Below are 25,535 nucleotides of genomic sequence, written 5' to 3'. Positions count from 1 at the left end.
TTTCAAGTAACACATTAATTACAAAACCCATTTCCATATGAGTTGGGAAATTGTGTTAGATGTAAATCCAAACGGAATAATTTTTTTTACAAATAATAATTAACTTAGAATTTCATGGCTGCAATACGTGCCAAAGTAGTTGGGAAAGGGCATGTTCACCACTGTGTTACATCACCTTTTCTTTCAACAACACTCAATAACCGTTTGGGAACTGAGGAAACTAATTGTTGAAGCTTGGAAGGTGGAATTCTTTCCCATTCTTGTTTTATGTAGAGCTTCAGTCTCCTCTGTCGTATTTTACGCTTCATAATGCACCACACATTTTTGATAGGACTGCAGGCCGGCCAGGAAAGTACCTGCACTCTTTTTTTATGAAGCTGAACACGTGCTGAATGTGGCTTGGCATTGTCTTGCTGAAATAAGCAGGGGCGTACATGAAAAAGTCGGCGCTTAAATGGCAGCAAATGTTGTTCCAAACAGATGGGTAACTTACAGATGTGTAAGTTACCCATGCCTTGGGCACTAATGCACCCCCATACCATCACAGATGCTGGCTTTTGAACTTTGCGTCGATAACATTCTGGATGGTTCGCTTCCCCTTTGGTCCGGATGAAACGGTGTCCAATATTTCCAAAAATAATTTGAAATGTGGGCTCGTTAGACCACAGAACACCTTTCCACTTTGCATCAGCCCATCTTAGATGATCTCGGGCCCAGAGAAGCCGGCGGCGTTTCTGGATGTTGATAATTGGCTTTCGCTTTGCATAATAGAGCTTTAACTTGCACTTACAGATATAGAAACACACTGTATTTAGTGACAGTGGTTTTCTGAAGTGTTCCTGAACTCATGTGGTGATATCCTTTAGAGATTGATGTCGGTTTTTGATACAGTGCCGTCTGAGGGATCGAAGGTCACAGTTATTCAATGTTGGTTTCCAGACATGCCGCTTACGTGGAGTGATTTCTCCGGATTCTCTGAACCTTTTGATGATATCATGGAGCGTAGATGTTGAAATCCCTAAATTTCTTGCAATTGCACTTTGAGAAAGGTTGTTCTTAAACTGTTTGACTATTTGCTCACGCAGTTGTGGACAAAGGGGTGTACCTCGCCCCATCCTTTCCTGTGAAAGACTGAGCATTTTTTGGGAAGCTGTTTTTATAGCCAATCATGGCACCCACCTGTTCCAAATTAGCCTTCACACCTGTGGGATGTCCCAAATAAGTGTTTGATGAGCATTTCTTAACTTTATCAGTATTTATTGCCACCTTTCCCAACTTGTTTGTTGCGTGTTGCTGGCATCAATTTCTAAAGTTAATGATTATTTGCACCAAAAAAATGTTTATCAGTTTGAACATCAAATATCAATCAATCAATCAATGTTTACTTATATAGCCCTAAATCACTAGTGTCTCAAAGGGCTGCACAAACCACTACGACATCCTCGGTAGGCCCACATAAGGGCAAGGAAAACTCACACCCAGTGGGACGTCGGTGACAATGATGACTATGAGAACCTTAGAGAGGAGGAAAGCAATGGATGTCGAGCGGGTCTAACATGATACTGTGAAAGTTCAATCCACAATGGATCCAACACAGTCGCAAGAGTCTAGTCCAAAGCGGATCCAACACAGCAGCGAGAGTCCCGTTTACAGCGGAGCCAGCAGGAAACCATCCCAAGCGGAGGCGGATCAGCATCGCAGAGATGTCCCCAGCCGATACACAAGCAAACATATGTTGTCTTTGTAGCATATTCAACTGAATATGGGTTGAAAAGGATTTGCAAATCATTGTATTCTGTTTATATTTACATCTAACACAATTTCCCAACTCATATGGAAACGGGTTTTGTACTTAATTTAATAATTATTTACATTTATGAAAGAGTAATTCTGTTTGTAATAGAATTTTTAATCAAGTAACGACTATTATTATTGCTTTTTAAAACAGATATTCCAAACATTGTAAATTGATAAACTGTTTTATCAGGATATGGTGTATTTGCTCTTGCATCAATTTAAAAAGGTTCTTTTGTGGTCGAGTACCGAGGGAAGTTCATCTCAAGACATGAGCGGGACAAGAGACAGAAACCCTCTATAAATATCTTTACTATTTATCTGGCATTATATGCTCATAATGTTAACAACAAAAAGTGCTGATAATGTTATAATTAATAAGTTCTAACATTATTTTTATGTGTTTTGTTGCAGACACCAACTGTTGATGTTCTATCTCAACATTCTCCAGATTCATGTGACCGATAAACCGACTTCATCCCTCCAACAGGTTATTACTTGACTATTTTACTATCCATCCATCCATCCATTTTCTACTACCTGTCCCTTTTTTGGGTTGGCGGGGTGTGCTTGAGCCTATCTGAGCTGCATTCGGGCGGAAGGCGGAGTACACCCTGGACAAGTCGCCACCTCATTACACGGCCAACACAAATAGACAACATTTACACTCACATTCACACACTAGGGCCAATTTAGTGTTGCCAATCAACCTATCCCCAGGTGCATGTCTTTGGAGGTAAGATGAAGCCGGAGTACCCGGAGGGAACCCACGCAGTCACGGGGAGAACATGCAAACTCCACACAGAAAGATCACGAGCCCAGGATTTAACTCAGGACTACTCAGGACCTTCGATTTGTGACGCACATGCACTTACCCCTGTTCCACCGTGCTGCCCTATATCTGCTAAAAACTTGACACAACCTATACTTCAAAAGACATTTAATCCTTTTAACCTCTCACAGATCAGTTTATATGACAACATTTTTTAAGCGTACATCCATGTTAGTCTGTGGAATTTACAACTCATGTTTAGCAAAACAGGAGATGTTACAGGTCAGCAACATGAATTCTATATGTGATCACTTGTCATGTACTCATATTGTTTGAACTAAAAAAGACTTCAGTGTGTTTCATATAAGGTCCTCATATTTTTCTGAACCACATTAGTGTGTGTTACAATGTTTAATTCAAAGCTTTAAAATGAGTGTTTCAATCCAGGTCCTCATATTTTCTGAACCACATTTTAGTGAATGTTACATTCTTAAATAATAGTCTAAGAGCTAAAACGCTATAATAATCTTTACTGTTTATGTAGAATTATATGCTCAGAATATTATCAACCAAAAGTGGTTGTTAATGTTATAATTAATTAGTTCTGACATTATATTTTTGTGTTTTGTTGCAGACACCAACTGTTGGGGTTCTATCTCAACATTCTCCAGATTCAGATGTGAGCGATAAACCGACTTCATCCCTCCAACAGGTTATTACAAGTCTATTTTTACTATATCTGCTCTAAATGTGACCCAACCTATATTTTGAAAGACATTTATTAATTTTAATCTCTCACAGATCAGTTTATATGACAACATTTTCGTAAGAGTACATCCATGGTAGTCAGTAAGGAGTTTGGAACTCATGTTTAGCAAAACAGGAGATGTTACAAGTCAACAACATACATTCTACATGTGACCCCTCGTCATGTCCTTATATTGTTTGAACCAAGAAAGACTTAGGTGTGTTTCATATAAGGTCCTCATATTTTCTAAACCAGATTAGTGTGTGTTACAATGTTAATGTCCAAGCTTTAAAATGTGTGTCTCAATTCAGGTCCTCATATTTTCTGAACCAGATTTTAGTGTGTTTTATATTCTTAATTAATTGTCTAAGAGCTGAAACTCTGTAATAATCTCTACTATTTATCTGGCATTGTATGCTCAGAGTTTTATCCACAAAAAGTGCTGATAATGTTATAATTAATTAGTTCTGACATTATATTTTTGTGTTTTGTTGCAGAAACCAACTGTTGAGGTTCCATCTCAACATTCTCCAGATTCAGATGTGAGCCATTAACTGACTTCATCCCTCCAACAGGTTATTACATGTCTATTTTTACTATATCTGCTCTAAATTTGACCCAACCTATATTTTGAAAGACATTTATTTATTTTAATCTCTCACAGATCAGTTTATATGACAACTTTTTCGCAAGGGTACATCCATGTTAGTCAGTAGAAAGTTTAGAACTCATGTTTAGCAAAACAGGAGATGTTACAAGTCAACAACATAAATTCTACATGTGAGCACTCGTCATGTCCTTATATTGTTTGAAGCAAGAAAGACTTAGGTGTGTTTCATATAAGGTCCTCATATTTTCTGAACCAGAAAATGTGTGTTACAATGTTAATGTCAAAGCTTTAAAATGAGTGTCTCAATTCAGGTCCTCATATTTTCTGAACCAGATTTTTGTGTGTGTTACATTCTTAATGAATTGTCTAAGAGCTGAAACTCTGTAATAATCTTTACCCTTTATCTGGCATTGTATGCTCAGATTTTTATCAACAAAAAGTTGTGAGAATGTTATAATTAATTAGTTATGACATTATATTTTTGTGTTTTGTTGCAGAAACCAACTGTTGAGGTTCTATCTCAACATTCTCTAGATTCAGATGACAGCCATAAACCGACTTCATCCCTCCAACAGGTTATTACATGTCTATTTTTACTATATCTGCTCTAAATTTGACCCAACCTTTATTTTGAAAGACATTTATTAATTTTAATCTCTCACAGATCAGTTTATATGACAACATTTTCGTAAGGGTACATCCATGTTAGTCAGTAGAGAGTTTGGAACTCATGTTTAGCAAAACAGGAGATGTTACAAGTCAACAACATAAATTCTACATGTGAGCACTCGTCATGTCCTCATATTGTTTGAACCAAGAAAGTGTGTTTCATATAAGGTCCTCATATTTTCTGAACCAGATTAGTGTGTGTTAAAATGTTAATGTCAAAGCTTTAAAATGAGTGTTTCAATTCAGAAAATGCAGTGCCTCTTGTTTACAGCCGGTTTTTGCAGCGCTGTTTTCATTGATCAAAGTATTTTTTCGGTGGTCGTGTTTTTGGTACATAACTTGTAAATAGTGCGCAAATAATAGGCTATATTTATATAAATACATTCAAACCCCGTTTCCATATGAGTTGGGAAATTGTGTTAGATGTACATATAAACAGGATACAATGATTTGCAAATAATTTTCAACCCCAATTCTGTTGAATATGCTACAAAGACAACATATTTGATGTTAAAACTGCTTAACATTTTTTTTTGCAAAGAATTTAGGGATTTTACCATCTACGGTCCGTAAAATTATCAAAAGGTTCAGAGAATCTGGAGAAATCACTGCACGTAAGCGATGTACTGCATTAAAAACCGACATCAGTGTGTAAAAGATATCACCACATGGGCTCAGAAATACTTCAGAAAACCACTGTCAGTTACTACAGTTGGTCGCTACATCTGTAAATGCAAGTTAAAACTCTACTATGCAAAGCAAATGCCATTTATCAACATGACAGAGGAACGCCGCGGGCTTCGCTGGGCCCGAGCTCATCTAGGATGGACTGATGCAAAGTGGAAAAGTGTTCTGTGGTCTGACGAGTCCACATTTCAAATTATATATGGAAATTGTGGACGTGGTGTTCTCCGGAACAAAGAGGAAAATAACCATCCGGCGCAAAGTTCAAAAGCCAGCATGTGTGATGGTATGGGGGTGTATTAGTGCCCAAAGCATGGGTAACTTACACATCTGAGAAGGCACCATTAATGCTGAATGGTCCATACAGGTTTTGGAGCAACATATGTTGTCATCCAAGCAACATTATCATGGACGCCCCTGCTTATTTCAGCAAAACAATGCCAAGCCACGTGTTACAACAGCGTGTCTTCGTAGTAAAAGAGTGCGGGTACTTTCCTGGCCCGCCTGCAGTCCAGACATGTCTCCCATCGAAAATGTGTAGCGCATTATGAAGCGTAAAACACGACAACTTAAGCTTTACATCAAGCAAGAATGGTAAAGAATTCCACTTTCAAAGCTTCAACAATTAGTTTCCTCAGTTCCCAAACGTTTATTGAGTGTTGTTAAAAGAAAATGTGATGTAACACAGTGGTGAACATGCCCCTTCCCAACTACTTTGGCACGTGTTGCATCCATGAAATTCAAAGTTAATTATTATTTGCAAAAAAAAAAAAGTTTGAGTTTGAACATCAAATATGTTGTCTTTGTAGTGCTTTCAATTGAATATGGGTTGAAAAGGATTTGCAAATCATTGTATTCAGTTTATATTTACATCTAACACAATTTCCCAACTTTTATGGAAACGGGGTTTGTATATATATTAGGGCTGGGCAATGATTAAAATTTTTAATCGAAGTTAATCGCACTATTTCTCTTATTAATCGCGATTAAATGCATTGTATACGCAAAGCCCAATAATGAATTCAAAAGTAGTGTATAGTGCACCTTTATTGGAATATTCTCCCACATGAACAAAAGCGCCAAAACATTTGTTGTGCAAACACAATTTAAATCAGTCCTTGTTAAACAGTAGCATTTAAATAGCATATTTGATGAAAATCAACTCCAAAAATGTAAATACAAACATTTAAGCTTATTGCCACTGCCAGGGTATTTAAGTTATCCTGTTTGTTATGGAAAATAAATATAATATACATACAAATCTCTGAGCCACAATCATAACATCTGAACATGCAATTTCTGAGGTAACAGCAGAAACATTTTTTTTTTTATCAGGGATCTTTCGTTTAAAAAACTTATATTATAGGTAGTGGGCTGTTTTAGGGAATTTTTGATCAAATTATCCGTAGTAGTAATATTAATAATGTTGTGTTTATTCTGCGTAGTGGACTTAAAATAATTATGACCATATCTGTTTGCTTGGTGCTTTGATAAACTGAACGCATATACATTGTACTATATTGTAATGTTATGAGCCAGGGGAAAAAAGAACTACCCTACCCAGCATGCAACAGGAGTGACGAGCATGCGCGGGAGCCCGGTATAGGTTGTGTCGCCATGACGGCATCTTGTATGTTGTGATATGCACGCTCTGAAAGCAAACGTTAAGAACTCAGCCAACACTCCTCGTCTGCATTATTCATAAATAGACAGACAACACATATACTCCGCTACTTCACAAAGCACAATATGTTAAATGTTTACTTTTACAGTTTTCTAATTCTTCCTTTCAGATTGACAGCAGGACAAATCGCTCGAAGTGGGTATGTCTCAAGCTTCTTCCACTTGGTCCACTCCAAAGCGGGGTAAATAAATAATCCACATCATTTACTAGAATATTATATTACGTTTTGCACCTTTTCACTGTGTTATAGTCATTATTCCTTCAGTAAGAAATTGTATTTTGTCTCCTTTATGACAGGTGCAAAGGGGAAGAAGTGGAAGCAGTTGAATGACACATGTTGCATTTTGTAACTGGCAACAAAGTACCAGGTAAAAAAGATTGTGAAGCCTGCCTCCATAAAGAACTAGTAGCTCTACAGGACAGAGATTGGCTTGCCATCAAGTACTACATCCATAACAGAATTATATTAAAAAAAGGGGAAAAAAATGTTTTCCCACATCTTCTGTGGTAGTTTGAGTATGTTACCAGCAATTAAAAAAGCAAAATAAACAGCAAGCGTTTTGTATTTATTCCAGATAATTCTTAGCGACAAAATCCACAAAAACAATTCAGTTACACTTAGTCGACAATTACATTTTTACCCATGTTTCTTTTAAACTCTTCTTGGTTTTAGATTACAGTAGCATGGGATTGGGATTTTTTTTTTAAATGACAACACATCAACTAAACCAACTCAGGTGGTTTTGTTAAGTCTCTGATGTCATTAGCCTCATATGTCACATGAACCTGAAATCTTTAACACTCTGTGATGTCATGGTTGTCATATTTCACAAACTTGAAATCTTAAACACTCTGTGACGTCATGGTCATCATATGTCACATAAACTTGAAATTTTAAACACTCTGTGACGTCATGGTCATCATATGTCACATGAACCTGAAATCTTAAACACTCGGTGACGTCATGGTCGTCATATGTCACATAAACTTGAAATCTTAAACACTCTGGTCTTCATTTGTCACCTAAACCTGACAAGTCCTCATATGTACCATAAAAATCAGGTTCAGAAAAAAACAAAAGAGTTGCAAAAATCTCAATAGACCACTGTGTGTCTAAAATTCTGGTTCACTAACCGTCTGATTCCCAGGCCTGTAGGACCATTGGAAAGGCATGTCCCCATATGTCACGTTTTTGTCATAAGTCCTCATATGTCACCCAAACACGTATGTGTGTGTGTGTGTGTGTGTGTGTGTGTGTGTGTGTGTGTGTGTGTGTGTGTGTGTAATGCATTTTCCCTGCAAAGTGGACAGGGAAGTGTCACATTGCTTGCATTATTGTTGCTGCAGTGCCCCTACACACCCACAAGATGGCAGTGTGGGAAAGCATTAATAATAGCTCAGGTAGTTGCTATTGCAAATGAGGCTGGGTGACACTTTTCTGGAGATAGGTGGCTAATCAACTTCACAAAGACAGAACACTGTGTCACCATATCAGTGTTTGATATCGATTATTAGTCATATTTTTTATGACTTGGAGAGAACAAAAAAAATATTTTTTTAAATTGTTATTGTTTTATATTAAACAAAAATTATAAAAAAATAAAATTGAACAAATGTAACCTTTTTCTGATTATATTGCCCTCAGCTATATTTATGTGCTTCTTTAGTCAGTTTTATTATTAAATATAAATTATAACAAATTAAATATATTTTAAAAATGTAACCTTCCTTTGATTATAATGCCCGCGGTTATAGTTATTTAGTTTGTTTTATCATTACATATAAATTATAGTAAATAAAATTAGATAAAAAAGTAATTTCCTGTGATTGTAATCCCTCAACTGTCAAGGCAGAAAGGAAATGTCAACACAAGCATGGCAGAGTCTTAAACATTGTCAACAAAATAGTCAGATCACAGTGAACACTTAACAATAAGCTCTGAAAATGAAGAATACGCAAGAAATGCTTCATAAAGTGTAAGAAAATATTGCAAATTGTGAAAATGTGAACATGAGAATATCTACAATATGTGCGATATTAGCGCTCTTGCCTTGCATCATGTACAGACCACATTGGTTTAATTACGGTCCCTTTGAAAACATCCCAGAAACTAAATAATAGCCATAATCTGTTCCAAACTGTGGCCATCATAAAACCGTTCTTGAACTGTCGAGGTCCAACGTTGACATTGTACTGAGCAGCCAGGACCTACATGTTGTGGAGTGTGTTGACGTTTGAAGGTTTTGTTGTGCCAACACAATTGTCTCTGTGGTGCACATGTGGGTGTGGTTGACCTGCAGGAGTTCTACGAGCATGCCAAGACTCTGTGGCAGGACGAGGGCGTCAAGGTGTGCTACGAGAGATCCAACGAGTACCAGCTCATCGACTGTGCACAGTAGTGAGTGGCATAACACCTCCACACTCATTTTATGCTCAAGTCACTAAGTAAACATCATTTCAATCATGTTGTAATACCAGAAACAATCTTTTTACCCCAAAACATAACTCTTCACCTCTGAAAATGTTACTATTGCATAATAAACTTTTTTTTTTTTTTCAAAACATAACGGTTCACTTCTAAAAATGTCATAGTGGTAAAATAAACACTCTTTTTTTTTTTTTACCAAAACATAACTGTTCACTTTTGAAAATGTTGAAACAAAATAAACATTAATTTTTTTCTAAAATGTTGCAGTGATAAAATAAAATAAAAATGTTCCCCATAACATAACGGTTCACTTCTAAAAATGTTATGGTAATAAAATGATCTTTAAAAACCCACAATGGATTATATTAAACATTTCTAATATACTATTTTAAAACCTACAGTAGATTGTTTATAAACATTTTCTAATACAATCTTTAAAAACCTTCAATAGATTGTTTTAAAATTTTTATAATATGATCTTTTAAAAGTTACAATGGATTGTATTAAAAATGTTCTAATATAATCTTTAAAAAGTCACAGAAGATTGTATTAAAAAATGTATAATATAATCTTTAAAAAGTCATAATATATTGTATTAAAAATGTTCTAATTTAATCTTTAAAAAGTCACAATAGATGGTATTAAAAATGTTATATAAAAAGTCACAATGTATTGAATTAAAATGTTATAATATTTTAAAACCTACAGTGGATTGTATTAAAAATGTTGTAATATAATCTTTAGAAACCTTCAATAGATTATATTAAAATGTGATAATCTTTGAAAAGTTACAATGGATTGTATTGTTGTAATATAATCTGTAAAAACCTACGATGGATTGTATTTAAAATGTTCTAATATAATCTTTCAAAAGTCACAAAAGATTGTATTAACAGTTTTATAATATAATCTTTAAAAAGTGACAATAGAATTTATTAAAAATGTTCTACAGTAATCTTTAAAAACCTTCAATAGATTGTATTAAAAATGTTATAATCTTCAAAAAGTTAAAATTGATACTAGTAAAAAAATATAATACAATATTTAAAAAGTCACAAAAGATGGTATTAACAGTTTTATAATATAATCTTTAAAAAGTCACAATAGATTGTATTAAAAAAGTTCTAATATAATCTTTAAAACCTTCAGTATATTGTTTTAAAAACGTTATAATATAATCTTTAAAAAGTCACAATAGATTGTAGTAAAAATTTTATAATATAATTTTTAAAAAGTCACCATAGATTGTATTAAAACTGTTGTAATATAATCATTAAAAACCTACGATGGATTGTATTAAAATGTCCTAATCTTTGAAAAGTCACTTTTTGTGTTTAGATTGTGTTTAATGTTTCTGATTCTGATGAGTATAAAAACATCTTTAATTAGGAAGGTAGTTGACTCTTTGCTGACACCTGCTGGCATCCTGGTTGTTTCATGTGCTCCAAAAAGGCAATATTGTAGAACTATTCCAGATGTGTTTGAGTCTTTTTAGGCCAGAGGGAGAGCTTTGTTTGGTTCAAACTCCAAAGTACAGCCGGAGACTCTTTTTTTTTTTTCCTGGAGACCCGCCAGATCGGGAGCTGATAGGCTATGAATAGCGCTCGGAGTCGGGTCTCCATGGTAACCATGCTATTTTTGAAAGGTGCTCAGTAATGTCAGACTTGCAAAAATCATCCTCTGCTTTGAATGACCTGAAATGCTGATGAACACATGAATGATGCGCATTCAAGTCAAACGTGACTTTCTGATTACAGCATTTTTTAAAGTCAATGACAATATTTCAAGTGTGCAAGCAAGTCATTTACTGCCATCAAATGGCAACCAAATTCAATACCATGATTCACGCATTAGCTAGATGTACCAGGATATAAGCCACACCCCTTAATTAACTTCCATCCATACATTTTCTACCGCTTATCCTTCTTTGGGGTTGCGGGGCGTTTAGTTTATTCACAATACCATATAACAATTACAATAGTAGTGAATGTCATCATTTAAAGATGTTGGTACGTGAAAGGGTCCCCCAAATAAGCTAGAAGAAGCTTTTGACAGGGGGTCCAGAGGATAAGGAATGATGAAACATGGTAGCAAGCACAACAACAACAACGCTATATGATAAAAACAAGATAATAATACTACAGCAAGCATACACATACATACATACATACATACAACCATGCAAAAGCCAACAGCAGTCTACCCCACATGAGGCATTAAAGATAGGTGGTTAATAGATAAGTTGTCAGTTTCTTTTTGAAGTTGGAGAATGGATACAGCATCTTGAGGCTCTCATTAAGCTGGTTCCAAATTTTTGGTGCCCTGCATACGAAACTGTGAGCGGTACAAGCCAGTAAAGCATGTTTACCTGATATCAGATCTAAGTCAGGAGTGTTGTGGGCATGCTGGGGATGGTAGATAGCAACCAAGCTACAGAGCCTAGGATTCAGCCTGTAAATGACTTGATAGGTTAAACAAGCCTTTTGATAAATATTGAACTCTGTCAGTCTTAAGAGATGATATTTATGAAATAGATGAGGAGTGGGGGCATTAAACTTGGACCATGACAGGGCCCGTATGATTTTCTTTTGCACGGATTTTAATTTGTGAAGGTAGGTAGGGAAGGTGTTACACCAGATGATATTACAGTAGTTTAGATGTGCTTCAAAGAGAGTTTTATACAAGGTAAGTAGAGCATAAAGAGGAAGATAATGACGAAGGTGAAAGAACAGGCCAACATATTTGGATCATTTGTTTAACAGATGGCTAATGTGACATTTGAAATTGAGGTATTCGTCAATTGAGCCGGAAGGCAGAGCTCTCAATTTACCGGTAGATCTACGTTCCCATCCTCACCTATGGTCATGAGCTTTGGGTCATGACCGAAAGGATAAGATCACGGGTACAAGCGGCCCAAATGAGTTTCCTCCGCTGGGTGGTGGGTCTCTCCCTTAGAGATAGGGTGAGAAGCTCTGTCATCCGGGAGGAACTCAAAGTAAAGCCGCTGCTCCTCCACATGGAGAGGAGCCAGATGAGGTGGCTCAGGCATCTGGTCAGGATGCTACCCGAACGCCTCCCTAGGGAGATGTTTAGGGCATGTCCAACCGGTAGGAGGCCACGGGGAAGACCCAGGACACGTTGGGAAGACTATGTCTCCCGGCTGGCCTGGGAACACCTCGGGATCCCCCAGGAGGAGCTGCACAAAGTGGCTGGGGGGAGGGAAGTCTGGGCTTCCCTGCTTAGGCTGCTGCCCCCGCGACCCGACCTCGGGTAAGCGGAAGAAGATGGATGGATGGCTGGATGGATATTACCATATATTAGTCAGCAGATATATACATTGTGAAATGAGTTATTTACACATTTCAGAACCTTCTAATCCACTTTATGACCAACCCTCTGATGCCATACTGTTCTAGTTTTTTTACTAAAATATTGTGATTGATTATGTCAAATGCTTTAGTTAGATCCATTAACACTGCTAAAGAATGAAGAATCCATACAAGTAGAAACGCCATGAACGGCAAAGAGACAGAACAGCACTTGGACTTCCAGTTGAAAGCACTTGTCTCAACAGAAGAGAATTTGCATCATGGCCGTCAACGAAGAAAAATCCAGACGGTCTCTATCGGTATTTAAGCCACACCCACCAAATTTTGGAAGAAAATACGTTTTATTTTACTTATATTAGCCCCACTGGACTACAAGCTGCAGATTTTGTAAATATTTATACACATACCTTAATTGTTTCCAAACAGAGTCTGTAAAACGGCTGATCAAACAAAACAAAAGTCCTGGTCGTGGACCCACTAGCTGTGTAAGTTAGCGCTCCACTCAGCTAAACAAACTCTATAAGTGTGGTCCACTCCCGTGTTAGCATATTAGCTAATGCTAACAACACTAGCATGATGACATGACAATAATGTGTACAAATATACACTAAAACACTCCTACAGACATCATATATGGGACACTTTAGTGAGTATGAAATGTTCTAGTTATATTGTAAAACTTACAAACGTTTCCCGGAGTGATGAATGAAGAATCCATACGAGTAGAACGCTATGGACGGCTAAGAGAGAGAACGGCACTTGTACTTCCAGTTGAAAGCAATGGTCCAAACAGAAGGGAATTTGCATTAAGGCCGTCAGCGAACAGAAATTCATAAATTAGCCGCACCGTCTTCTAAGCAATGTGTAGGAAAAAAGTAGTGGCTTATAGTCTGGAATGGACAGTAGGCAGATTTTTTTTTTTTAATTGTTTTAACATTCTTAAGAACAGTGAAGGTGTAAAAAGATGGGTTGCCTAAACATCTAGTAAGTAATATCCAATGTATAAAAACATCATGTTAAAAAAACAACTCATGTTTACTGACATAAAATATTCATCTTTAAATAAGTTTTACTGCAAATGAATATCATCAACCTCCTTTATGACTAATAATCGATATCGGCCCTGAAAAAAACATGTCAGTCAATCTCTTATTTGAAATTTGACCTCATTTTTTATATCAAAAGCCGTATTTCTTAATCTTAAGGCCCATTGTTGGGTTGCCAAAAAAGATATTTCTCACCTGTGGTCCACAGTTGTAATACGCTTTTCCACCACTTGTGGCAGTAATGACAATATTGAAACAAACAGAAGTCTGGGGCTAAAGTCACAGAAGTTTCTCAAGTGCAAAAATGATGACTAAAGTGGCGAATCTGTAATTTAATTTACCGGTGCACTTTAATTATACTGACAATTTGGTTTACAACATTCATTGTGAATTTAGTTTGTTTTAGCACAACATAATTGTATTTAAATGTATTTCTCATCAATTATTTGGTTAGTACTTATTTTTCTAATCAGCTTTACCTAAGGTTTATGTGTTCAATAAATAATAACATTTATGACAAGGTTGTAAACTGTAGCTCAAATCAATGACCACGATTGGAATCGAGAGTGAGGTTACTAATTGAGTGGGCCCCAGGACCCTGTGTAGTGGGAAAGTGGGGCCCCGAGGTCAGAAAGGTTAAGAACCACTGCTCTAAGGTGGTTTATTTTGAAATGAAATATAATTCATACTCAAAGTAAACTGTGTTTGTACATCATTGGTTTGACAGTCCTGATCACTAAGCAGTGACAATGACAGTCAGTGTTTCTGCTGCTTCCAGCTTCCTGGACAAGATGGACATTGTGAGGCAGAGCGACTACACGCCCTCAGATCAGGTGAGTCCTTCCCAGTGTTCCACCCACCGTCAAACATTTCAGGAAGATCGGCACATGCGGAAGGAGTCCTGATCAGACTTTAACTTCTTAAGGCGCAACATCTTTGTTTACATGCTTTTTTTCATTTCTCTTTGCTATTTGGGCTTATTGGACCCTAATTAGAATAACAACTCAGAATCATCTTTTGATATAATGTACTTAGTCCATAAGTACTTAAACTTGTACTTCATGTTTAGTGACATGCTCATTTTTTTTCCCCCAAATTCCATTGTATGTTTTACTCTTCTGCCACCACCAGGAGGCAGTATAAGTGTCCACATAAGCAGCCATAAGACCCCAATTCCGTAGTGTCCACCATTTTGGAAACAAGAGCTAAAAGGTGCCGTCCACGCATGTGGCCACTAAGCCTTTCGAGGTTAAAATCTTTATATCAGTTTGGGAGGAGATCCCATCATCCAAAGTGAAGTGTAGTAATGACGGTGTCATGCTTGACGGCAAGAAGCAGTTTTTGCCGCCAGGCTCCGCCCCCTACGAACGGATAATGACCCATCCAGCACTGCAGGGTGTCCTCTTCCTTGCTACCAATCTTGGTAATACTAATAATGAAATCAACTACTTTGCAGCTTTTCGCTGCTCGGACCCTCATAAAAATAATAATAATTATAATAATAGTGATAACCCCTTGCTTGTTTGTCAGGATTTGCTGCGGTGCAGAGTCCTGACTTCAGGGATCTTTGAGACCAGATTCCAAGTGGACAAAGTCAATTTCCAGTAAGTGCGAGTCTCAGCTGTGCTTCCGTGCTTGTCCACACGGTGTCAGAATTTCCCCTTTGATTGACAGCATGTTTGACGTGGGCGGCCAGCGAGACGAACGCAGGAAGTGGATCCAGTGCTTTAACGGTAACGTGGTGCATCTATCTGGCCTGTGGGGCGCCCTTGACTGTCCTTCTTTGTCCCGTGCAGACGTGACGGCCATCATTTTCGTGGTGGCCAGCAGCAGCTACAACATGGTGATCAGAGAGGACAACCAGACCAACCGTTTACAGGAAGCCCTCAACCTCTTCAAGAACATCTGGAACAACAGGTGAGTGCAACACTGAAAACAGGAAGTTTAGAGCGCACCGATATAAGCCACACCCACTACATTTTAGAGGAAAACTATTATTTTTCCAGATATTAGTCACAGATATATACGTTGTGAAATGACTTATTTACTTATTCAGAAATGTTTATTTACATACCTTGTTTCCAAACGGTGTCTGTAACATGGCAGTAAAACGGTTGATCAAAATAAAACGTCAGTCTAGCGCTCCTGTCAGCTAAACAGACTCAATAACTCCACGCTAACGTTTTGGTCAATTTACTGAGGAATTAGTGAAAGTGAAACAATACAAATAAAATGCCGTTGTCAGTTAATAATACTAACACAGACACTTGTAAACGTATTAGCACATTAGCTCATGCTAACCACGCTAGATTGATGACATTACGATGGCCGCTACAAATATGCATGAGAACACTCCTACAGACATGACACATGGGACACATTAGTTATATTCTCAAATTTACAAACATTGTATGGTGTGATAAATGAAGAGTCCATTCAAGTAGAAAGGCTATGAACTGCTAGAAATCAAGTGAGCAGTCCAGGATCCCAATAGTCTGCTTGTCTTCATCCACCGTGCAGGAAGTAGCCTGCTCGCTAACAAATGAACAATTCTGCCTTGGTCAGGTCACATGTCTAGGACCAGGACTATATATTTTTTCAAAGGACACACTTCCCCAGCCTAGATGCCACACCTTCAAGCACGGCCATCTTGATGTGGTCTACGTCTTGCAGCCAAGTAATGAGAAACAGCTGACACTTTTAAACTACTAATTTGTCACTTATGACACAGTTTTGTCTTCAAATATTATCGCGTTTTAAAAAAATAATCATCAGAAAATGTTTGCACCATGACGAGAGAAGGTTGATTGCATTGGGTCATATAAATAAACGGTTGGACTTTTTTTTTTTTTGCATCATGACTAGAGAAGGTTGTTTGCATTTCTGTTTATAGCATTTTTTTTTTAATATTAATATGCCCCCTACCGAAAATGAAAACAAAGTTTAGTAACCTGGTAATAAAAAATAAACTAATACTAACTTATGAATGCATTAGATAGAAAAATTACAACAACCATAACAACAACAATTAAATGTGTAACGGAACAGAAATATTTTTGTAAAAAATAAAAAAAAAAAAGAGGAAAAATGTGTATGTAATGAGATAAAAACAGACATTTTTAAACTAGTAATTTGTCACTTATAACACAGATTTGTCTTCAAATATTATCGCATTCTTAAAAAATAATATCTTTAAAAAATGTTTGCACCATGACTAGAAAAGGTTATTTGTTTGTATTGGGTCATGTAAATAAATGGTTGGATTTTTATTTTTGTTCCATGACGAGACAAGGTTGTTTGTTTGCATTGGGTGTAGGGCTGGGCGATATTGCCTTTTTTTAATATTGGGATATGCACCTGGGGATAAGTTGATTGGCAACACTAAAAATGGTCCCTAGTGTGTGAATGTGAGTGTGAATGTTGTCTGTCTATCTGTGTTGGCCCTGCGATGAGGTGGCGACTTGTCCAGGGTGTACCCCGCCTTCCGCCCGATTGTAGCTGAGATAGGCGCCAGCGCCCCCCGCGACCCCAAAAAAAGGGAATAAGCGGTAGAAAATGGATGGATGGATGGATATTTTTAGGCCATATCGCGATATACGATATATATTACGATATTCAAACATTCTTCTTACTACTGCATTCATATATGCTACTTTTAAACTTTCATGCAGAGAGGGAAATCACAACTAAGTCAATTGAACAAAAGTGTATTTGTTAAAGTTATTAAGCAATGGCACAAACATTCAAGTCATTTCCAAAACAGAACGTGCAAGATTGTCAGAGACATTTTAGTGTCAAATAAAAATGAGCTGCATAATAAGAAATCCAATAGTATTCGTCCTTCACTATGTGGTATGTTACTAAGGTTATGAAATTCTCTAGCAGGTGACTTTTCAAATGATGCTACATATTAGCAGTAATGCTACTTCTTATAGCAACGCTTTTTCCCCCCACACTTGACAAATTAGGGTTGTCTGTTCGACATATTCCCACTTGAAGCTGAATCACCGCCAATCGATGGAAACCCTGCTGTTTTTATTGGGAATTAAGTCTTCCTTCATTTGTTACTAGATCCGCACCATCTTTCTCTCGTATCCCCACTCGTACGGCTACATTAGCAGCTAACGTAGCCCAGTATGCTATCTCGCTGCTCTGCGAGGGCGGACACTGTGACGTATGACGTGACAGTTTGTGACGTATGTAAAAATGTGCACCTGCTTGTCTGTGGAGAAAGAAAGACAGGAAAGAGTGAGAAGAGCCTGAAGTGTACGCCCGCAGCTAAAAGCACTGCGTGAGAACATATACTCGAATATTACGATATAGTCATTTTCTATATCGCACAGAGACAAACCCGCGATATATTGGATATATCGCCCAGCCCTACTTGGGTGTATATATATATATATATATGTATAAGCGGTAGAAAATGGATGGATGGATATATATATATATATATATATATATATATATATATATATATATATATATACCATTTGTATATACCCCAATGCAAACAACCTAGGATATACATATATATATATATATACATATACATATATATATATATATATATATATATATGTATATATATATATATATGTGTATGTATATATATATGTGTATGTATATTTATATATATATATGTATATATGTATATATATGTATGTATGTGTATATATTTATATATATACATATATGTATATATATATATATGTATGTATATGTATATATATATATATATATATATATATAGCACCATGACTAGGGAAGGTTGTTTGCAGTGGGTTGTATAAATAAACGCTGCACATGCTTTCATTCAGAGCATAAGAAAAGGTGATTGACCAGGAAACACTCAGGTTCTCCACAAGATGGCGTCAAAATAGCAGCATCAAAAAAGTTAAACTTTTAAAATCAGTTCAATCTCCCCACGGTTAAGATTCCTTATTAATCATGGCGTCTTGCGGGCCAATTTGAAGACGTCAGTGGGCTGTAATGGAGGTTCCTGCCTCACACGCATTTTTTTACACACACGCTGATGGAAATACGGACAGACAGATATTTTTGTTAGACAAATCATAATATGAACAGACAACTTCTAACAATCACAGGTGGGTGTGATTACACACACACACAAGTGACTTGGATTACAGTTAGCAAGGTTGACTTTGTGTGTGTGTGTGTGTGTGTGTGTGTGTGTGTGTGTGTGTGTGTGTGTGTGTGTGTGTGTGTGTGTGTGTGTGTGTGTGTGTGTGTGTGTGTGTGTGTGTGTGTGTGTGTGTGTGTGTGTGTGTGTGTGTGTGTGTGTGTGTGTGTGTGTGTGTGTGTGTGTGTGTGTGTGTGTGTGTGTGTGTGTGCGCGCGCGCGTGTGTGTGTTGTGTCTTCAGGTGGCTGCGAACCATTTCAGTCATCTTGTTCCTCAACAAGCAGGACCTGCTGGCAGACAAAGTGCTGGCAGGAAAGTCCAAAATCGAGGAGTACTTTCCAGAGTTTGCTCGCTACACAACACCCGATGACGGTGAGACGTCTTTATTGTCAAGCACGTCCTTGACCAAACTCCAGGAAGCAACTTTTAGACAAGATGTGTTCTTTACCCTCTTGCAGCGACACCAGAAGCTGGAGAAGATCCTCGGGTCACAAGAGCAAAGTACTTCATCAGAGACGAGTTCTTGGTAAGCGCAAGTGACTTCTTCTACACTCCGACTAAAAGATGAGCAATATGAGCCCATCAACAGGCACCAATGATGGCACTGGCAACAAAACAAACACCTACTTTTCCAACTGGAGGAAAGATGTTTCCTATTTATTCAAGTGTACCTTTTGCTGACAAAGATTGAGTTCATTTTTTTTGTACGGACTTATTTGGGATCATTAAACGTTGACCTTCCAGTTACAATAGTAAAGACTTTGTTGCGTGTGAAAAGTAATAGTATTATCATGACTAAATGAGGGCTTAATTAGGTCATAGAAAAAAGTATTTGGTGCAACTTCTGCCTTTCTCCAGAAAAAGGAGTACATGCAAATACATGCATCTTGTCAGTCCATTCAAATTCAGGGCAGTCTTTTAACTATTATAAAATGATAAATGGGTTGTACTTGTATAGCGCTTTTCTACCTTCAAGGTACTCAAAGCGCTTTGACACTACTTCCACATTTACCCATTCACACACACATTCACACACTGATGGAGGGAGCTGCCATGCAAGGCGCCAACTAGCACCCATCAGGAGCAAGGGTGAAGTGTCTTGCTCAGGACACAACGGACGTGACGAGGTTGGTACTAGGTGGGATTTGAACCAGGGCCCCTCGGGTTGCGCACGGCCACTCTCCCACTGCGCCACGCCGTCCTTAATCCAAATGAAATTTTTGAGAACAATGATTTCATCGTATGTTCCTCTTAAAAAGATAGTATTTTGACAAATAGTTTTCCATAATTTATTAACATAATCTTCTGAAATACTTTCATCTACCTTTATGGAGAACATCAACTAAAAAATGTACACTATAACACAGAGAACCCTCTCTTTGGAAGAAACTGCCACCAACTCTTCAATCTACAACAACACTTCATTCTATTCAAGATTATTCTTGTCAAATACGTCACATGTTGTAAATACACACACGTTGATGATATATACTACATATATCTGCAGTAGGACATGGCAATACATAGAAAGTATTTTGTGAATGTAATAAATGCTGAGATGTGTTGAAGTGTCAAGGTAGTAAAAAGTACTTTGTAATTGTGGTAAATGACACTGGATTGTGTGCATATACTTTGTAAAAGTAGTTTAAAGTACTTTGTGTAGGTAGTAAATAAACACTGTGAATTGTGTACAAATACATTGTAAAAGTAGTAAAATGTATTTCGTAAAGGTAGTAAACAAACACTGTGTGCAAATACTTTGGAGCGGTAGTAACTAATCACTGTGGACTAAATACAAGTACTCTGTAAAGGTCTTAAATAAACACTATGTACAAATTCTTTGGAGCAGGAGTAACTAAACACTGTGCACTTTGTACAAGTACTTTGTAAAAATAGTAAATAAACACTGGTCTGCGTACAAGAACTGTATAAAAGTAGAAAAAAGTACCTGGTAAAGGTAGTATTTAAACATTATGGTCTGTGTACAAGTACTTTGTAAACGCTGTAAAAATTAGTTAGTAAAGGTAGTAAAAATAGTAAAAATGTGTTTGTAAAGGTAGTAAAAAAAAATAGTACAGCTAGAAAAAAAGTATTTGGCAAAAAGAGTAAATAATAGTTTCTAAGGGTAGTAACATTTAATTTGTAAATGTAGTAAAAAAAACAATCTTGACTGTTCACAAGTACTTTGTAAACAGTTAAAAGTAGTTAGTAAAGGTAGTAAAAAGTAGTTATTAAAGGTAGTAAAAAAAAGTAGTAAACACTTTGGACTTTGTAAAAGTAATTTGTAAAGGTAGCATAAAGTACTCTGTAAAGGTAGTACAAAGTAGTTAGTAAAGGTAGTACAAAGTACTCTGTAAAGGCAGTGAAAAGTAGTTAGTAAAGGAAGTAAAAAGTAGTTTCTAAAGGTGGTAAAAAGGTAGTTATTAAAAGTTGTAAAACGTAGTTGTTAAATGTGGTAAAAGCAGTAAAGTTTGTAAAGTAATTTGTAAGGGTAGTAAATAAACTTGGTGGACTGTGTACAAGTACTTTAACACATAGTTAAAAGTAGCTAGTAACGGTAGTAAAAATGTAGTTTTTAAAAGTCGTAAAAAGTAGTTGGTAAATATAGTAAAGGTAGTAGAAAGTGTTTTGTATAGATAGTAAATAAACACTTTGGACTGTGTACAAGTACTTTGAAACATAGTTAAAAGTAGTTAGTAAAGGTAGTAAAAAGTAGTTTGTAAAGGATAATAAACCCTTTGGACTTTGTAAAAGTACTTTGTAAAGGTAATAAAAAGTAGTGAGTAAAGGGAGTAATAAATACTCTGTATAGGTAATAAAGTAGTTAGTAATTGTAGCAAAAAGTAGTTAGTAAATTTAGTAAAAAGTAATTAGTAAAAGTTAGTTAGTAAAGGTAGTGAATAAACTCGGTAAAAAAATAAGTTTGGTAAAGGTAGTAAAAAGTAATCTGTAAAGGTAGTAAAAAGTAGTTGTAAAGGTACTAAAAATTACTCTGTAAAGGTAGTAAAAAGTATTAAAAAAATAGATTATTTAGTAAATGTAATGAAAAGTAGTAAAGGTAAAGCAATAAAGGTAATAAGTACTCTGTGAAGATAGTAACAAATACTCTGTAAGTGTAGTAAAAAGTAGTTAGTAAATTTAGTAAAAAGTAGTAAAGGGGGGACGGGGGGTACTAGGATGACAGGGGATGCAAAACATTAACTGTGCAATATGTTTTCATAACATGGTCACTACTGCCTACTTTGTCTTGTTATATTCTTATTTTACTGTTATATTGTTATTCCCATGGCTTTTATTCGTTTTGTAATATTTGTCTATTTTGTTTCCTTTTAAACCCCCATTATTTACTTTTTACTTTTTTCTTTAAATTGATCTCAACTCTGTACACTGCTGCTGGAATTTTAATTTTCCTGAAGGAACTCTCCTGAAGGAATCAAAGTACTATCTATCTATCTAAAAAGTGGATAGTAAGTAAACCCTGCGGTCTGTGTTCCTCCCACAGAGGATCAGCACAGCGAGCGGTGACGGCCGCCATTACTGCTACCCACACTTCACCTGTGCTGTGGACACGGAAAACATCCGCCGCGTCTTCAACGACTGTAGGGACATCATCCAGAGGATGCACCTGCGACAGTATGAGCTCTTGTGATTGGACCTCACCTACGCCACACTATGAGCTCTCCTGATTGGACCTCACCTACACCACAGTATGAGCTCTCCTGATTGGACCTCACCTACAGGACAATATGAGCTCTCTTGATTGTACGTCACCTACAGGACAATATGAGCTCTCCTGATTGGACCTCACTTACAGGACAATATGAGCTCTCTTGATTGGATGTCACCTACAGGACAATATGAGCTCTCTTGATTGGACGTCACCTACAAGACAATATGAGCTCTCTTGATTGGACGTCACCTACAGGACAATATGAGTTCTCTTGATTGGACGTCACCTACAGGACAATATGAGTTCTCTTGATTGGACGTCACCTACAAGACAATATGAGTTCTCTTGATTGGACCTCACCTACAGGACAATATGAGTTCTCTTGATTGGACGTCACCTACAAGACAATATGAGCTCTCGTGATTGGACCTCACCGACAGGACAGTATGATCTCTCTAGATTGGACGTCACCTATGCCACAGACGCAGTATGAGCTCTCTTCATTGGACCTCACCGACAGGACAATATGAGTTCTCTTGATTGGACGTCACCGACAGGACAATATGAGCTCTTGTGATTGGACGTCACCTACAGGACCGTATGAGCTCTCGTGATTGGACCTCACCGACAGGACAGTATGATCTCTCTAGATTGGACGTCACCTATGCCACAGACGCAGTATGAGCTCTCTTCATTGGACCTCACCGACAGGACAATATGAGTTCTCTTGATTGGACGTCACCTACAGGACCGTATGAGCTCTCGTGATTGGACGTCACCTACAGGACCGTATGAGCTCTTGTGATTGGACGTCACCTACAGGACAATATGAGTTCTTTTGATTGGACGTCACCTACAGGACCGTATGAGCTCTTGTGATTGGACGTCACTTACAGGACCGTATGAGCTCTCGTGATCGGACGCAAAGAGATTTTGGCCAAAAAGACCCAAAAAAAGAATTAAAAAAAAGTAGAACAAACTTGGGAACAGTCTTGGAACTCTTCCATGGACATGCCAAAAAGACACTTTGGGATGGACACACAGACACACACACACACACACACACACACGCACACACACGCACACACACAATGCCAATTTACCCTTGCTGCTAAGTCCACTGTGATGGGTGTGTCTGAGGGGGCGTGGCCACTGCTCTGTCACACATGTTCTTCCTGTAGGAGTGGCTCCATGACAAAACATGTGATGTCACCGTTGGACTGCAAGCAAGATGACACACGCACACACACACACACACACACACACACACACACACACACACACACCAGTCCTTCCTATGACATTTGCATATCAGGATAATCGTTAAAAAATCACATCAAACGTGCGTTTACTGGATTGGGCATAAACATCAAACATATCCATGTTTTTTCTTGTTGCTTTAAGATGAAACACTCAAACTTTTGGAAAAGAAAAAAGGAGTGTGGGTTTGTTGAGTTAATTTGTAAGAGGAAGAATTCCCAGTTGTTTAGGTGAACTTGTCCTTGGTTGTTGTGTCAGCTCTGGTTCTTGTACAGAGTGTGTGCCTTCACCACTCTACGTGTGTAACCAGCTCAAGTTCTGCGCTGTATTTCACTAGCTGGGTCAATGATTTCTTCTTTCTTCCTCGGCATCATTTACATTTCTATTTTTGGATCATATTTCCCCTCAAGAGGCTGAATACACGACATGTATATGGCTTTGAAGAGAAAGTATTTTACTAGGAATCCAATTGTACACGCGACAAGTGTGCTTCTAAGTTAAACTCCTTCAACTCAATTTGTCTTCTCTTGCTTTCTTTATTCTTCTTCCTGGCTTGAAAAGGGAAAATTAACACATTTTTTTACACAAATCATCAACATACCAACGCAAACAAAACTTTTCACTTTATTTGCAAAGAGGAGGCTATATTAGATAGATAGATAGTACTTTATTGATTCCTTCAGGAAAGTTCCTTCAGGAAATTATTATTTATGACTATATATTTTTTGTGGCTATATTATTATATATGGTTATTATTTTTGGGGATATATTTTTATTGCTGATGGCTGTATTACTAATAGCTATATTTTTATTTCTAGCTATATTTCATTATTTTGAGCTATATTTTTTTTATTATTTATAGCTATAATATTTATGGCCATATTTTATTTATGGCAAAAAAAATGGTATGGTTATATTATTTGACTATTATAAATGGCTATATTTAGATATTTTTGGCTATACTTAAGCAACATATTTTCTAATGGAGATATTTATGATTATATTTTTATTATATATGGCTGTATTTTCATTATGGTTAAGTTTCTATTTATGGTGATTTTATTTGATGCTATGTATTTTCTTCATGGCTATATTTTTATATATAGCAATATAATTTATGGTTATATTATTTTTATTTATGACTGTTTAAAGTTTATAGCTATATTTTATTTTGGATGTCTACATTTTTATTTGTAGTTTTATTATTCATGGCTATATTTTTATTATTTATGTTGCTATATTATTTATGGCTATATATATTTTATGAAGCTATATTATTATTTATGGCTATATATTTTCTGTGGCTATATTATTATTATTATTTATATATTTTTTATTGCTGCTGGCTGTATTACTAATAGCTATATTTTTTATTGAGGCTATATTTATTATTTATGGCTATTTTTTATTATTATTTATAAAGTAAAGTTGAGGTAAAGTAGCAATGATTGTCACACACACACTAGATGTGGTGAAATTATTCTCTGCAGTTGACCCATCACCCTTGATCACCCCCTGGGAAGTAAGGGGAGCAGTGGGCAGCAGCTGTGCCGCGCCCGAGTATCATTTATGGTGATTTAACCCCCAATTCCAAGCCTTAATGCTGAGTGCCAAGCAACGGGTCCCATTTTATAGTCTTTGGTATGACTTGGCCGGGATTTGAACTCACGACCTACACATCTCAGGGCGGACACTCTA

General features: G+C 36.9%; 1 protein-coding gene and 1 long non-coding RNA gene across 3 annotated transcripts in view; both read left to right on the top strand.

Annotated features, from left to right (window-relative positions):
* LOC133544257 (uncharacterized) overlaps positions 1–7,510 on the top strand; it is a 10,721-nt gene extending 3,211 nt beyond the window's left edge. The window contains exons 3-8 of the long non-coding RNA XR_009804613.1: positions 2,209–2,284; positions 3,201–3,278; positions 3,812–3,889; positions 4,422–4,499; positions 7,071–7,142; positions 7,259–7,510. This is a non-coding gene — a long non-coding RNA (uncharacterized LOC133544257). The remainder of the gene's footprint in view (positions 1–2,208; positions 2,285–3,200; positions 3,279–3,811; positions 3,890–4,421; positions 4,500–7,070; positions 7,143–7,258) is intronic.
* Positions 1–24,353, top strand: part of gnas (GNAS complex locus) — a 44,805-nt gene extending 20,452 nt beyond the window's left edge. For both annotated transcript variants that reach the window (XM_061889415.1, XM_061889414.1), the window contains 8 exons: positions 9,262–9,359; positions 14,543–14,597; positions 15,295–15,368; positions 15,439–15,497; positions 15,561–15,681; positions 19,149–19,279; positions 19,366–19,433; positions 22,410–24,353. In XM_061889415.1, the coding sequence (XP_061745399.1) occupies positions 9,262–9,359; positions 14,543–14,597; positions 15,295–15,368; positions 15,439–15,497; positions 15,561–15,681; positions 19,149–19,279; positions 19,366–19,433; positions 22,410–22,556 (753 nt within the window). In that variant the 3' untranslated portion in view covers positions 22,557–24,353. The remainder of the gene's footprint in view (positions 1–9,261; positions 9,360–14,542; positions 14,598–15,294; positions 15,369–15,438; positions 15,498–15,560; positions 15,682–19,148; positions 19,280–19,365; positions 19,434–22,409) is intronic.
* The last annotated feature ends 1,182 nt before the right edge of the window (positions 24,354–25,535 follow it).

Source organism: Nerophis ophidion, linkage group LG27 (genome assembly GCF_033978795.1).
Source record: "Nerophis ophidion isolate RoL-2023_Sa linkage group LG27, RoL_Noph_v1.0, whole genome shotgun sequence".
Taxonomy (NCBI): Eukaryota; Metazoa; Chordata; class Actinopteri; order Syngnathiformes; family Syngnathidae; genus Nerophis; species Nerophis ophidion.
The sequence above is the reverse complement of the archived record's forward strand: the minus strand, read 5'-3'. Positions and strand labels throughout refer to the sequence as shown.